This window comes from Phasianus colchicus, chromosome Z (assembly GCF_987193195.1).
Source record: "Phasianus colchicus chromosome Z, bPhaCol1.hap1.1, whole genome shotgun sequence".
Taxonomy (NCBI): domain Eukaryota; kingdom Metazoa; phylum Chordata; class Aves; order Galliformes; family Phasianidae; genus Phasianus; species Phasianus colchicus.
Genome location: NC_143476.1, coordinates 68555147 through 68569592, shown reverse-complemented (window position 1 = coordinate 68569592; position 14446 = coordinate 68555147). Strand labels below are relative to the sequence as shown.

General features: G+C 42.5%; 1 protein-coding gene across 1 annotated transcript; it reads right to left on the bottom strand.

Annotated features, from left to right (window-relative positions):
* Positions 1–6167: 6167 nt before the first annotated feature.
* Positions 6168–13771, bottom strand: CRHBP (corticotropin releasing hormone binding protein). Its single transcript, XM_031610145.2, has 7 exons — positions 13676–13771; positions 13198–13291; positions 12551–12708; positions 10623–10833; positions 9338–9486; positions 7542–7659; positions 6168–6761 (listed from the first exon to the last, which is right to left on the bottom strand). Exons 1-7 carry the CDS (start codon positions 13754–13756, stop codon positions 6604–6606), a joined length of 969 nt encoding a protein of 322 aa, XP_031466005.2. The 5' UTR covers positions 13757–13771; the 3' UTR covers positions 6168–6603.
* Positions 13772–14446: the final 675 nt, after the last annotated feature.

Here is a 14446-nt window from a genome sequence, read left to right as displayed (position 1 = left end):
TTCAGCTCAGTCCGGGAGCTTCCTTCAGCATGAAGACTCAGGATCTTTTGTTCATTAAGGAACTGCCTACACTTTCCCCAAGGTAAGGCTGGAGCCTGACTGATTAAACAGTCAGAGATCCCATTTGGTTGGCTTTTTGTCTGCGACACTTCCTTTTGTCTTCCAATTTATTGTCATAAGCAGTGGGACTGAAGGAAGATTTAATTTAAATCCAATCAAATTATAGCAAAGCTTGAAAACATGTTTACAGTCCCCTCTGCTTAGCAGAAGAGATATATATCCAAGCCAAAATATTTCCAAGAGAAGCCAGAAATTCAGGGCTGTGTTCAGACTTCCTCTAAGAGATGTCCAGTTTAAATTTCAGCTTACTATAACACCTTGAGTAGAGGGAGATTGAAGCCAGGAGTTTCTTAAAATGTTGCTCATTTTATCACATCTTGTAATATCCTCACAAAGGCCACAAGAAGAATATCTGCTTTTTGTAGTATCTGCTGTATGTAATTCTTGAGCCACAAAACTCAATTTTGTGGAGTGCAATTTTCCTTGTAAATATAGACCTCCTATTTCAAAAGCATATGAAAGCCTCTCAGTAATGTTAGGTTTTGATTGTTTCCCTGCATCCTCAGCTCCATACCCTAAAGCTTTTTCAGATCTGCAAAACCCACATGTAAGTACTTTTGATGTCAGAGGCACCTGATTTGGCTTGCAGTGCTACAACACCTCATGCTGGTAGCAGCTGCAGAATGTGAAGCTGCAGTTCCCCAGCTTCTCTTGGGCTGGGTACCTTGTGTGATTACTCCCTATCAGGAAAAGTATACTGGGAACAGAGTCAGCAAGGTGGGATCCACCAGGGATCTCAGCAAGTTCCCCATCAGCGTAATCAAAACTTTGACATCTAAACGAGATGTCAGAAAGAGTCATCATCACCAAGTCTTCTGTCTGAGCTCAGTCAGCTCTACCGTGCTGGAGATATTTGGAAGCATCTGTCAGGTAATTAAAGCTGAGTTTTCCAAAGATGGAATAATTGTTCTTAAGACAAATTATTATGATCTTTCATCACCTGCTGTTGTGATGATTCTGTAATCTTTATTGTGTGATAAATACTCAATCATACCCTTTACTACTACTTCAGATAGTTTTAATGACTGAGCTTTACATAATATTTTACTTAAATATATGCCAGTGCCTTCCTATAGCTATGTACAATGGTCACTGTGCCTCGGTGACCAGACTGGATGACAGGATGACAGGAACAGTTTCTGCTGTTCTCACAAGCAAAGGAGAGCCCTTCCCAAGTGCCTGCTTCCCTCCAGCAGGACATGGCATCTGCCATGGGACAGGAGCTGAGATTGACTTTGATGATAACAGTTTGCTCAGATTCAGAGTCGGAGGCTGCAGTGTTCAGGTCTGTGATGCACTGTGGTCTCTCAGGCAAAGAAAAGCTGGGGATATGAGAGCATGGAAGAAGGAGAGCTGGAAATCTGAGCTCTTGCCTGTGAGCTTGAAGGCCAGAAGCACTTACTCCTTCAGCTCTGGTGTCCCAGCTCCAGGTGATGCTGCAGAGCACCATGCTGCCTCTGGAAAACCTCCAATGCCTGCACCAGGGTGGGACTGTCCATGGTGGGACATCTGTGGACAACATGTCCTGCATGAAATGGGCACTGAGCACTTGATATTAAGGACATGCTTGGATCTTTCAAAGTGCTGTGTGAGTCCTCCTATGGGGCGCTAAGTATAGAGGAAAGGCTAATTCTGGTTATAAAACTGCTTGCTTTCATGTTGAGGGGAAAAGTTAAAAAAAAAACTATTAGTCAACACTGTAATTGATGGTTTGATGGTAATTCACAGCAGCACGGTACCATGAATATCAATTTTATTCAAAAGAACAGATAATGAAAATTTCATTTTGTAGTGACTCACGTGTAATATACTGCATTTCCTTTAATAGGAAGTGATGTGCATACAGAATCCATAGTTGCTATGATTAGTTGTTGCTGATCTTTAAAGATAAGAAGCAATGTGAGGAAAGAAATTGAAAACTCTGTCAATTTATCAACAAGAAAGTTACTCAGATACCCAAAGTAATGAGGCACTGAATAAAAATGACTATAATGAATCACTTCCTTGAAGTATAATTTAGCTTGTGTTTAGAACTGAGCAAGTAAAGCTTTGAGGTCCTAAGAAGTATGCATTTCATGGAAAAAAGTGAAATTTCTTAAAAATGAATTTGGTTGCTGTTGCATAACTGCTGCCACATACATTCCAGTGCATAACATTGGAGTTCAGAGCCTTCTACACCCTATATGCACAAAATCATATGAACCCTTTAAGTAGCATACAATCTGGTTAGCATATGAAGCCAGTGCAGAGTGATGGCCGTAGAGATGTATTTAAAATTTTCAGGATTAGATATTTAGTAGGAAGATTGTTATATGATCAAGCATCTAATGTGTTCTGCAAATCTACATTGTTTGCTATTCTACCTCCTTTTTACAAATCTAAACTTCATAGGATCAGCTCTCTGCTGAGGGCAGGACACAGTCTCATGTTAGAAGGGCACATAGTTAGAAGACATTTTAAAATTCATTAAAAAAAAGTGCCATTCAGAAAGACAGCACTTGTCTTTGAGCATTTATTTTCACTGTCAGCCATAAAAGATAAAAGCAACATTAGTTCAGCAGAACAATTCTAACTCACAAGAGTTATAATATATTATTACAGGGAGTTGCACATTTGTGCAAAAGAATTTCTAAGTTTTTTTCACTGTCTCGTTGGCAAAAAAACGAACAAGGTCACCTCATAAGGTAGGAAATAATTGACAAGTTTTGCTATTTTCAGTCTTCTTAAATTACAATTCTGTAATTCTGTGGTGCTTTTACCTCCAAAAGAAGCAATTCTAAATAAATTTTTAAAATATACTGAACCTTAACCTGTTAAGAATTACCTTTGTTCCTGAAGAGTTTTCTTTCTGTTAAAGACCAAAAATACTTGAATAAGTTATATCAAGCTGTTATCTGCTGCTGGCAGGTCCCATGATAATGTTTCCCTTTCTATTGCCAGAAACCTTGCAACAAAAGTTGTTTTGGCTGACTGATCCTTACAAAGGTAAGACCACACTGCTGTAAGGGCAGGTGCTCTGGTTGCCTTCCTGCTATCTCCAGGGCATTTCCATCTTTTCTTCTGGGTAATTTTAACAGCAAAAGGATTACTTCAATTCTTTACACCTCTGCAATTGTTACTGATTTATTTCATTGAAGCTGAAGGTATATTGTGTGGTCTTTAAATACAAGACTTTTAATCATTAAATCTTATTTAAGGTGGGAAATTTAGCCACTATCTGGACAATTCTTTCTGAGTTGCCACCATGGATTTCATGTTGCTACAGAAATGTGAGAGTTGAATCATTTCCTTTATATCATTTTTTTTACGGTTGCGATTCCAATAGTAACTGTTGATTTTTTTCCCTTTCTCCGACAATAACAAAATAATAACGATTACAACATAAATAATAAAGGTTAGGTTTCTCTGCAGGTCCTGTGGTGCTGAAGAATTTTTCAGTCACTGTCAACCTGTCAGCTCAAGTTCAGCCATTTTCCATGCAAATCTGGCAAGGCTCTCCTACATAGTGCAATATTAAGCTACCACTTCGAGGGGGACATCAGTAGTGATGTCAAATTAAAAACATGGTGAAAAGTGTTTCAGTTACATCTCCCAACAATTTTATATGTTTTGATGTTAATTGCAAGTTTTTATTATTTTGCCTACAGTGTGAGATGTCAGAATACCCAATTCCTACAGATAGAAATACTTCTCAAAGCCAATATTTGCATACAATGCCCCTTCAAAGACTTTTGTTCAATTTGTATTGTTAGGAGCTTGATTTATGTTATTTTATTTTATTTTATTTTATTTTATTTTATTTTATTTTATTTTATTTTATTTTATTTTATTTTATTTTATTTTATTATTAGGAGGCATTCCAGCTCTTGTAAGCCTACAGACTATAACCTTGTTAACCAATGTTTTATTTTTTACCTTTTCAACATATATTCATTTAAACATATGCATCTTACACTGCCTTTTCTGTTTTTTTTTTTTTTAAATCCTGTGAATTTCAAGCATCTTTTTCTTCTTTTTCTTCCCCTTTTCTTGCAGCTTTTTCTTTATTTTTTTTATTTTTATTGATTTTATTTTTTCTTTATTTACTCCTTCCTCTCCCCCCCCCCCCTTTTTTGTTGTTGAAGAGATGCAAGAGAGATCCTTGCATCCTACTTCTCCAGAACTAAGCCTGGGAGGATTTGTGACAGCTGACATCTATAAGTTGATTTCTGAAGACTGAAGTTCTGCAGCTGCTGAAATGACAGAGGCTTCCATAAATACAAGGGCACAGGTTGAAGTGAGTACTGATTTTGTACATGAAGTAGAGCTTAGAACACAGACCAAAGGTCGACTAGCAAGGTGGGGTCTATCTTTTATTCAAGACATACAACATAGTGGAGTGATATGATAGGTGGTGTTCAGACTTATATGGATTGAAAGGAACAGGTGAAGTTACAGCTTGTTTCAGCAGCACCACATGCTTGAGTAGTACATACAAAGTAATAGCAATAGATTGCATTGTCAACCACAAAGTGTTGGTTTTCATTCTCCTCTATCTATCTAAAATGGTAAGTTTTCTTAGTAATAGAAACAACTGCTCTACACCTTGGGAAGAAAAATTTTCAATCTCTAAGTATTAAGTGTTTTTACTATCAAGATTTTCTGTTTTGGAGGTAAATTGTGTTACAATTGGGGAAAAAAAATCAAACAAAGCTGAAAGATAGAAAATTCCACAATTCAGCAGAACTAAGCAAGAGATTGTGAGTTTATTCCATCAGTGATCAAGTCCTGAACTGACTGAGCTGAAATCTGTCATTGTGTTTTCATCTCCTCCTCACTGAGTATTTTTCAGAAACCAAGGAGCAATACTTTAAAGCCCTTGCTCTCCTTCCCCTCAGTTAGCACCACAGCGGGGGCTCAGGATACCTGTGGAGGATCAGATGGGGCTGGAGCCATGACATGGTGGCCCAGAGCCCTTGTCCCAGGGCAGAAACAAGGCTACTCCTTTCCTTGGAGTAGCCAGCAGCAGTATGGCTTCAGTGCTGCTGGGGTCCTGGATCCCCTTTCTGCCCTCCCTGAGGAGTGCTTTTCTCTCTAAACGTTTCCGAGCTGCTGGAAATTTCAAAAGGTTTTGTCGGATTTTGGGATAAAAAAGTAAAATAGCCACATAATCTCTTCCATTAGCACAGTCCTGCAGTGTTGACACACTCACCCAAGACCATGCTGCCAGGCATATCCATCTGTTACTAAGATGGTTAATAACCTCTTTTATTAAGTCAGCTAATATCCAGAACTGAGTTCACAAAACCCTACCAAGGGAAAGCTTAAAGCATCCTGAGGTTTTGGCCCACATCTGTTGGGGCAAGGGAAATAACTACACAGCTGCTGAATACTTAAGACACTTGATTTTTGGTGAACAAATGACAAAGAGCCACAGATGAGCTCTGAAGGTTTCGGGCATGCAACTGGATCAATCAGTGTTTATTGTTATTGAACATCAAGGAAGGAACTGTTGACCCCAGTGTTTGCCAGGTAGCACCTCCAAAAAGCATGCAAATCCATCTTAATGATTCCAAGCTCAAAGCCCTGGTCCTCCACTGTGCTTCCTAGAGATCACCAGGCTTATACTCCTCTTAGAGATCACCAAAGGACTGGAAAAATAACTTGCCTCCATGGGTCTGCTGGACACCTTACTAAAAACGTTGTGACAGGGAAGGTGCAGGTAAGTGAACAGCTGGCACCTACTGCACCTGAATGGGTATGGAAAATCGTCAAACCAAAGCTCTGCCCATAATTTCACTTTAATACTCCATGGTTTTACAGCTACATATGCTCAAAATCATTTCCAGAAAACTGTACAAGACTTAAGAAGTTTAACCAGAATGTTAAACGAGCTCTTCAAAAAAATACAACATGGCAATGTTTTGCCAACTCTTTGAACTTATTTATTCATGTTTGGATTCATGTAAGGAAGTATCCATGCCATAAATTTTTATTAAAAACAAGTCATTAAATAGTACATTTATAGTCATAAACAAACAAGTCATTTTTACACACAGTAATGTTGGATTTCCTGCTACAGAACTGAAAATGTATTCAACCACCTTATATTTTTGTTCATTCTTGATATAAAAGGATAGTTTCTGCATTAAGTTTATACATACTGTTGTTTTTTTATGTACTCTGACTGGATACATAGAGGATTTGTGTCTGTCCCCTAATAATACATCTACTAGAAACTTAGCCTTCTGTTCTTGTTATTGATTTGGGGTACAGTAAGTGATTTTAAATACTGCAGAAAATTATAATTGTAGTAATGAAGAAAAATATGCTTCTTCCTCCTTGCTCATATGAATGATTGATTTGTATGAAGAAGAAAATAAAATAAAATGTTTGCACCGTAGAAAGGCTTGAAACCAACAGCTGGTTAAAGGAAAATTACATTTTTTTAATTTGCCAGAACATTATTATGATTAGCAACATGAAAATGTGTTGCCTGGTTTTTCAGATACCAGGGAAGCAGAATTCCTCAATGCTATTCTCCTTTCTGTTTTCTATTTCCTGCAGATCAAGTTGATAATACTCAAATGTCACACGATTGATGTGTTTGCCACTGGAGACCATCCGTAGCACAGTATTGTCACAACCAATCTTCATTTGGGCTAATTAGGGAAAAAACAGAGCAGACATTAAGATAAAATTATATGAGAGAGAGTGAAAAAATGATCTGTTGCACTGAGAATTACAAGTTAATAATAGGGTTTTGTAAACAAAGAATATTTGAGCATAGTAACGACTGGCTAGCATTGGTATTGCAGTCTAAATACCTTATTTTAAGTTTGTTAGTCTTTCTTTTTAACAGTCTTGCTATTTCATCAGGTGCTGCAGCCTTCGCTCTGGCAGATACTGCTTACCTCCCCCTCCCCCCCACCTACAGTCTCATGCATTTATAGGACACAGAGGATGGTGTGTGCTTGCATTTGCTGCAGTTGGATACTAGAAGTCAAAGGTGAGGGGTAGTGACATCCTACCATGGAGATCTCCAAAACTAAAACATCACAATGCTGGAAGCACCTGGACTGTTGAAGTGTGATTTCCCTTTCTTTACACTGCCAGGAAAGCAGTTTAAATGCCATAGCTGAATTGTAACAACTCTGCCTGCATTTATTATGAATTTCCAGGCTTGTCTGTTGACACTAATAATCATATGTGTCATAAGTATTTTAAAAATATGTTAACTTAATCTTATTATCATAATTACTGCAAGGGTGAGTAGAGCTGTTTATGGGTGTGCTGCATCACGCCCTTGGATGCTGGCTCTCATGTTTTGCTACACGTCAAGTTCACCTGTCTAAAGGAAACCTGGGCTTAGGAGAGCTGTGCATGGCCCCTCCAGTTACATGTTCATTTGTAGAGGGGGATGAGAAAGGAGAAGCTCTCACCAGAGCCATGAAAGGAATGACAGAGGTCAGCCAGTGGAAACATCTTGGATGGGTCTAAGCCAGTTCCTCCTAACAGCTCCACAAAGTCCCCCACTCCTGCACAGCCCACTGATGGATTCTAAGAAGACAGAAAATAAGAATTACTTGCCATATTTTGATAAAAACAACAATTCTCTAGACAGGACTGCAGTCAACACCAGGATTCAGAAGTACTTTATGCTTAAGCCTGTTAAAAATTAGGCTGTTCAAGCAATAGTACTTCAATCTGACGTTTATAAATTAATTTCTTGAAGAAACTCCAAATAAAGACCTAAGTGGGCTCTGAAAAATCACTGGCATTAGTTAAGATGTTGATCCAATTGCTCCCAGCACAGGTAAGCAATCTGATCCTGGGTGCTCAGACACTTAACCAAATGAACAGAGTCAGTGCTGCACATGTGCCCACACCCAGCTGGCATGCAGTGAATTATCTCCTCTCTATCTTAAGCGTCCTTATGAAAGCAACATGTAAGACAAGGAGATAACAAAGGGCGGCTGACACCAACAACTCATGGCTGGTTTTGTCCACAGGCACCATGCTGCAAACCAAATTCCCACTGTCTGGCCAGTAGCTATTCTCCAGCACTGCAAGGCTGACCCTTGTTCCTGAGCTCTTCCCACCTACTCTGCCATTTCGTTGATTATTCCTTCACACTTCTTATTCTCCTTCACTGTGCAAGTGAAATTTAAACATCTCTTAAAAGTTCCTTGCTTCTGCCCAGAGCCGTTCCAGAGCACTCCACCAGAGTTGTCATTTTTTCTTCCTGAGTCTTAGGCCTTGCTATCAGACTTTTGAGATGCTCCTAACAGCTCCTCTTGCTCTATCAGCTTTGGTGCAAGTTATTCTTTCCACCCAAGTTTTGAAGCCTGGACCCTCTTAATACATTGTTTCTTCATTTTTTGTTTTCTTTTCCTGCAGCATCAGCAGATCAGCTCTTGCTGCCAATCAGCACACGTGGCTAACATTTATCGTGCATTCCTTACCTTAATAAAAATAGATACTCTTAGCACTTTCATTCATGCTGTCCTTCATGCTGGGGTACCACACACAAAACCAAATAGCTGTGTCTTCATTTTGCTCTAAACTCTTTAAAACTCTCCTTTGGGGCAAACCCCTCAAAATCAAAAATGAATGAGCCCATGTTTTCCACTGACAGGGACATTGCCACTGGTTCTTGTCTGCCTGTTCACCAACTTGCTTCCTCTATGTCTGCCTTTTCATGTCCTGCCTCCTGCTAGCACCTTGCCATGTTACAAATGGCCATACATAGCTGTCACATCATGAAATGAAGAGAATCTCAACTCATCCCCATGAACTGGCCAACAGTGGTGACTATGTTGGGTGTTTTGTAGCTGAGAATTTTCTCTACTGAATAGCGTTATTGTACATTTTGTATCTGTTGTAGTTTCCATAGAAATAAACGGGAGACATTACTTTTGGAGCAACTTATGTACTTTGATAAGTTTAAGTGCAGGGAGACAACTCTGGCAGAGCACTCCTTTATTTCTAATGTAATTCTTATCCTTTTTACAGTACAAAATATTTACATTTCTTAATGGCACTTTGCACTGTTGATTTGTCTCTGCAATATTACAGAGACAGACCCAGCTCTGATCTCTGGGGGTCCAGCTCTCAGGCTGAGCACACACTGCTCTGGAGCACACACACCCTCACAGCCAGAGCTTTGGCCACCCCTGTTCCAGCCCACCAGGAAAACTGCACATAGCAGTTATTCGCCAGCTAACAAACAACTCACCTTTAAGAAGAGGCCGTTTAAATGTCCCAGGATGAGATCAGAGATTTTTATCACCACTGGGTAAATTATAGAAAAACTGCAGTTTCTGTGTTGATGAGGAATGACCATGGTAAACCTTCCTGAGGGAGTCTGAGAGATGACATTGCAAGCTGGAGCACAGGAAAAAGTACAAGAGTTAGTTGTGTTATCATTACTGCCCACATGTAGTAAAATTATGTACTTCTAGTAATTACAAAGAACAGTTTAACGGCTGAGAGTTGAAGACAGATGCTGAAAAATACAAGTGGTATTTTTAGGTTTTCTCGAAGAGCATTTGTTCCTTAGAAATTCTCCATCCATTGGTTACAGCATAGTATGAGGTCTGGCAGAGTTTCGGGATGAGCTGTCAATGGAAGAGCACGTGCCCCAGATGCACACATCAGGTACTTTTTGCCACTTTGAAGAATGGTGAACATGTATGCAGGGCTTTCATTTGTTTTCACTTGTTATCACCTGATACTGCCAGCAAACCCACAGGTCCTGTCTTGCTCCTCATAGTGGGGTTTCCTTACCCTGTGACATATCCCATTGAAACACCCTGTCCCTGGAGATACACGGTCAGGCTGGATGGGTCTCTGAGCAACTTGATTTACCTATAGTTGCCCCTGTTTACTGCAAGGGAATTGGATTAGATGGCCTTTGAGGGTTCCTTCCAACTCAAACTCTTCTGTGAAACCAGAGCAACACAGACTGATTTTGTCTTAAAGTTTAACATAACAGCTCAGGCTTGTCGTCTGCATCACTACCACTTTTGGAAAAATGATGCAAGTGACCATTATTTGTGCCCTGGCAGCTCAAAGGCTTAGGGAAATAACTTACAATTAGACTCCTGGAGTCACACAATACTCCTCACATCACCATTCTGTATACTAAATGTGCTGTTGAATTTTTTCAAATAGTTTTTCATTGTAGTTCACTCATATTCAGAAGTTGCACAGATAAAAATCTCTGGTTTAATACTACTTGCTCAAATCAAACATCATAAGACATAACAGTGTTCAATATGAGAGATCTGCTTTGAAAGATTCTTCTTATTCTAAAACAGAAGCAATGCTCAACTACTCTTCCATACTTAGTTATTTTTCTCTCTCCTGCACAGACCTACACTGAAACAGTCAAACACTCAGGAAAAACTCACCAGAACTGTGTCAGTGCAGACATTATCAGAGAATTCATGCCAACAGACACTATTGTTCTGCTTCCTACCAAAACTGCAAGCCACTTGGTAGCATGAAATCAGACTTACGGAAGAGGTTGGCACTTTTCTTGACTGTGATCGTAAATCCATTGCCTGGATGGTGAATCCTGAAGAAGATCATTGCCACATTCTGTGATGACCTAATGCTCCTCTGGACAGCACCTCTCTCACAGAAGTCTGTGTACCTTTGGGAAGTGGGGAGGGGATGGTCCAAGGAACTAGGAAACTTCTCTCCTTTGAGTATCCAGCCATCAAATACCTGCAAGGGTTCAACAATTGTAACCAGGGCTTTTGTGTATCATCCTGCTAGCAGAGAAGAGAAGCGTAAAGTATTATGGGCACTGCTTTGACATTTGATGGCCAATTCAGATCTTCCAAATAAAACCAAAAATTCTTTTTGTGCAACCCTAGCATTTATCCAAGTTTCAATCAATACGTAGGAATAGAAGAGGTATAAATCCTAATTTTGTTTTTATTTCCTTCAAATTACTATTTTGGTGACATATCTTTGATGGAAACAATTCTTTTTGCTTCAACACTATCAAATTAATATCAGATTCTGGATTCATTAGTATAGCAATTCCACTGCTACTAAAACCGGCTTCTGGCCAACCTGATGTGAAAGCCACATCAAAAAAAAGTTGCCTTCTTGTGCCTTGACCACTAGGTCCACTGACCTGGCCTGTAGTTTTCCACCATCTATATCTTCAGCTTATCTTTAATGAGCCCAAGGGCCTCCCAGAGCAACGGTGTTTCAGTCCAGCAGCACAGCTCAATGAAGCTCTGGGGAGGAATTTTTGGCACACTTTCCCATGTCTTTTCTTTCAGTAGACTCTAGCCAGTGGAATGCAGCACAAACTCTGCCTACTTGGCTAGAAATTAATCAGCACTGTCTACAAATCTTTCCTCCACAATAAAAATAGCAAAAAAATTGCCCTCCCCGCGAGCAGAGAAATGTGTCAGAATAGAAAGCTATTAACTCCAGCACAGCCATGAAGTTACCTTCCTCTTGTTTCCCTCTCCTATCCAGCAACTCTTTCTGCGCTCCCTTCTAACATTTCAAGCATCTGAGGACCAGATCCTGCCACAGCTATGGTGAGTAATCCTGTAAATGTGCATGGGATGCTTTGATGGCAGAGCTGCAGGAGTTGGTCTCCAGATTTGCTGGCACTGAAAATTTTTGGAAGTCTTGTGAAGCAGCTGCTCAGATTAGATCAGAGGAAAGCTACCTGTAGAAGTACAGCAGCATAATGATTGAACTGGGGACACAATAATCAAAGGAAGGAAACTGTTATAAAGCCCTGGAGATGGTATTTGTCCAGCTTTTGAAAGCAACTCTGAGTTTGAGGTACTTGGGCACACAGAAGGCTGAGACAGCCTGCAGCAATATCTGGGGAAACCCCAGCAAGGGGAAGAGAGACAGGGCTCCCCAGCAGCTCAGTCTGCTGCCACACACAGAGCTCAGTGCTGTGCTCAGATTGCAGCACAGTGACAGAGGAGCAAACAGATGCCCTCCTGCCTGCCCTCACCTCCAGAACTGACTTCAGATCTCAGCCAACTCTTCTGTCTGCCAGCAGAATGCTTCAGCAAAGTTTCCCTGTTCTCAAGTATGAATTGCTCTTTGTCACAAGCCTTCCGCTGAGTCAGAACAAGTGTTCTGAAAACCTCTGGCAGGGTCATTTGAAAATCCTCCCTGCAAATATCCAGGTCCTAACCAGCCAGTGCCCTGAGCATGGAGGTCCTGGCTCAGTAACACCAGAGAGCACATCATCAGTACTTGCATGGCTTGTGGGGTAACAGAAGCAATGAGAAAAGCCTTCTAGTGGATCCAGAGTCTTAGCTCGTGTAAATTAAACTTCTCAGTCAGTCACAAATGCTTTTTAAAAGCTCATGTGCATGCGCGCTGCCTTCCACTACCATACACAGCCAGCACCCAACATCCAGAGCAGGGATGGAGACAAACAGCAGCTCCCTACCTTCAGGAAGTCACCTCCTTGGCAGTCGATATTCACAAAGTCATATTCAATGGTGAGGAGCTCCTCAGGTTCACCGATGAAGAATGTGGCGCAGTGCAACTGGGACTGATCGGCAGTAAAGGTGAACTGCCCCTCAATGCTCAGCATGTCAATGCAGCCTGCAGAGACAGGGCCGGGCTCTGCTCTGCCTGCAGGCAGCACACAGCCAGTGCCTGCTGCTAGGCATGGGGACAGCAGGGAGAGACCCAGCACCGACCACCAGCAGCAGGGAGGAGGGGGTCACGGGTGAACCAAAAAGCTGCTGAGCTCCAGGGGCTGATGTGACACATCAGAACGCATCGGGGTGTAAAATTGCTGCTGTGCATGTGCACAGGTGTACAGACCCCGAGTTCCTTCAGATTCCTCACTCATCACAGCTTCTCCACCCACTCCATCTGCTGGAGCTGGGCTCTGCCTGGGGCTGCAGGTGTAAGACCCTCCTATTGATGAGACCCCAGCCCCGGCCCGAGCCCTGGTCAGAGCCCTGCTCTGATCTCCCTGCCTCAGCTTTCCAAAATTATAACACTCTGCCCTTCTCCCCTCAGCCCCATCACTCCCGAAGAGCCCCGAGTTCCCCCTGCACCCTCCCACCATCAAAGATAACTCACGCAGAGACCGCCGGTAGATGTGCCCTGCAGACAGCTCCCGCTTCAGGTCTTCGCTGAGGAGCAGGAAGGGTTCATCTTCACCAGCATCCCTCACCTGTGGGGAGACGGCGGGAAGAGGATGGGACAACATGAAATGCAGTCCCTCCCTGCAGCTCTCCAGAGCAGATGCAGGCAGATCGCATCCCTGCTCCAGAAGGGGTACAGCTGCATAACAGCTCAGTCGGGAGCTGCTGCAGCGAGGAGTAACTCGGCCCCTGAGAGGGGCTCACCTCTCACAGTGAGAGTCGGCTCCTTAGCCAAAAGGACAAGGTTGAGAAAAGGACAGGTAAATGAATGAAAATGCAGGGGGGTGTGTTAATGTCAGACCTTTGTCCAGCAGCAGTGGGAATAGGAACAGAGGAAAGCAAAGCACAAGGCTGGGGATAAAGTTAGCAGAGAGTGGGGAAGTGCAGCGAGGTGCGCTCGCTCCGTTGCTCACCTCGAGGTAGCGGGTGTCCCCTTTGGAGGCTGCCAGCAGGATGAGGACGAGGTGGCACTGCAGCTGGAAGGCAGACGGCATAGCGGCAGCCCCTCCGTGCGTGCTGAGCACCTGCTGCTCGGAGCCGACAGGCAGGAGCCGCCGGGGCATCTTCAGACACTCTTTTTATAGAGCGGTTGGGAGGGGAGGCACTTGGTCCCCGTACTGATAGGTTAAACCATGGTAACTGAATTCCTCTCGCAGTGACACAGTACGTGGGCATGACGAGGGTCCAAATCAGAGCCACGAATACCACACCCGTTTTGCTCCCCGCGCTGTGCTAGTGCTACGGCTCTGTCTGGCGGAGCTACAAAGCTCTCGGGGGAGAGCCCGTCCTCGCTCGGCACGGAGATTTCCAGGCACTAAACGCAAAGGGAGAGGCGAGGAGCATCCCTCCCTCCCATCACCCGCTGCTGGCTCCGGGGGCACTCCGGACCCGGGGCTCCTCCTGGTGCCCCAGCGCTGTCTTCCTGCTCCCGCACAACGGGTCTGCTGGAAGGACACAGCTGCCCTCCCCGCAGACACAGCTTTCCAGAGAGGGGATTTCCTACTGAACAGCCAGTACAGCTGTTTCTCATTCCTGATCTAAAGGGAAACCAAGGAAATATACCTTCAAAAAATGAAGCTGGGGTGAAGATCTATACTCTGCATGGTACTGAAAATTGTCAGCTCAGCAGAGGTTGGCTTTATGGCATGTTCTTTTTACTACTGACCTCAGGTGATCCATCCATG

Bases quoted from the DNA above. Each gene is read 5' to 3' on its own strand.
- CRHBP (XM_031610145.2), bottom strand. From the start codon at position 13,756: ATGCCGTCTGCCTTCCAGCTGCAGTGCCACCTCGTCCTCATCCTGCTG. The intron at 7,660-9,337 runs GTGAGTTGTTTG...CTGTCTTCTTAG, and splicing joins TAAACGGCCTCTTCTTAAAG to AATCCATCAGTGGGCTGTGC. The intron at 6,762-7,541 runs GTGAGAGCTTCT...TTCCCTAATTAG, and splicing joins TCATTCCTTTCATGGCTCTG to CCCAAATGAAGATTGGTTGT.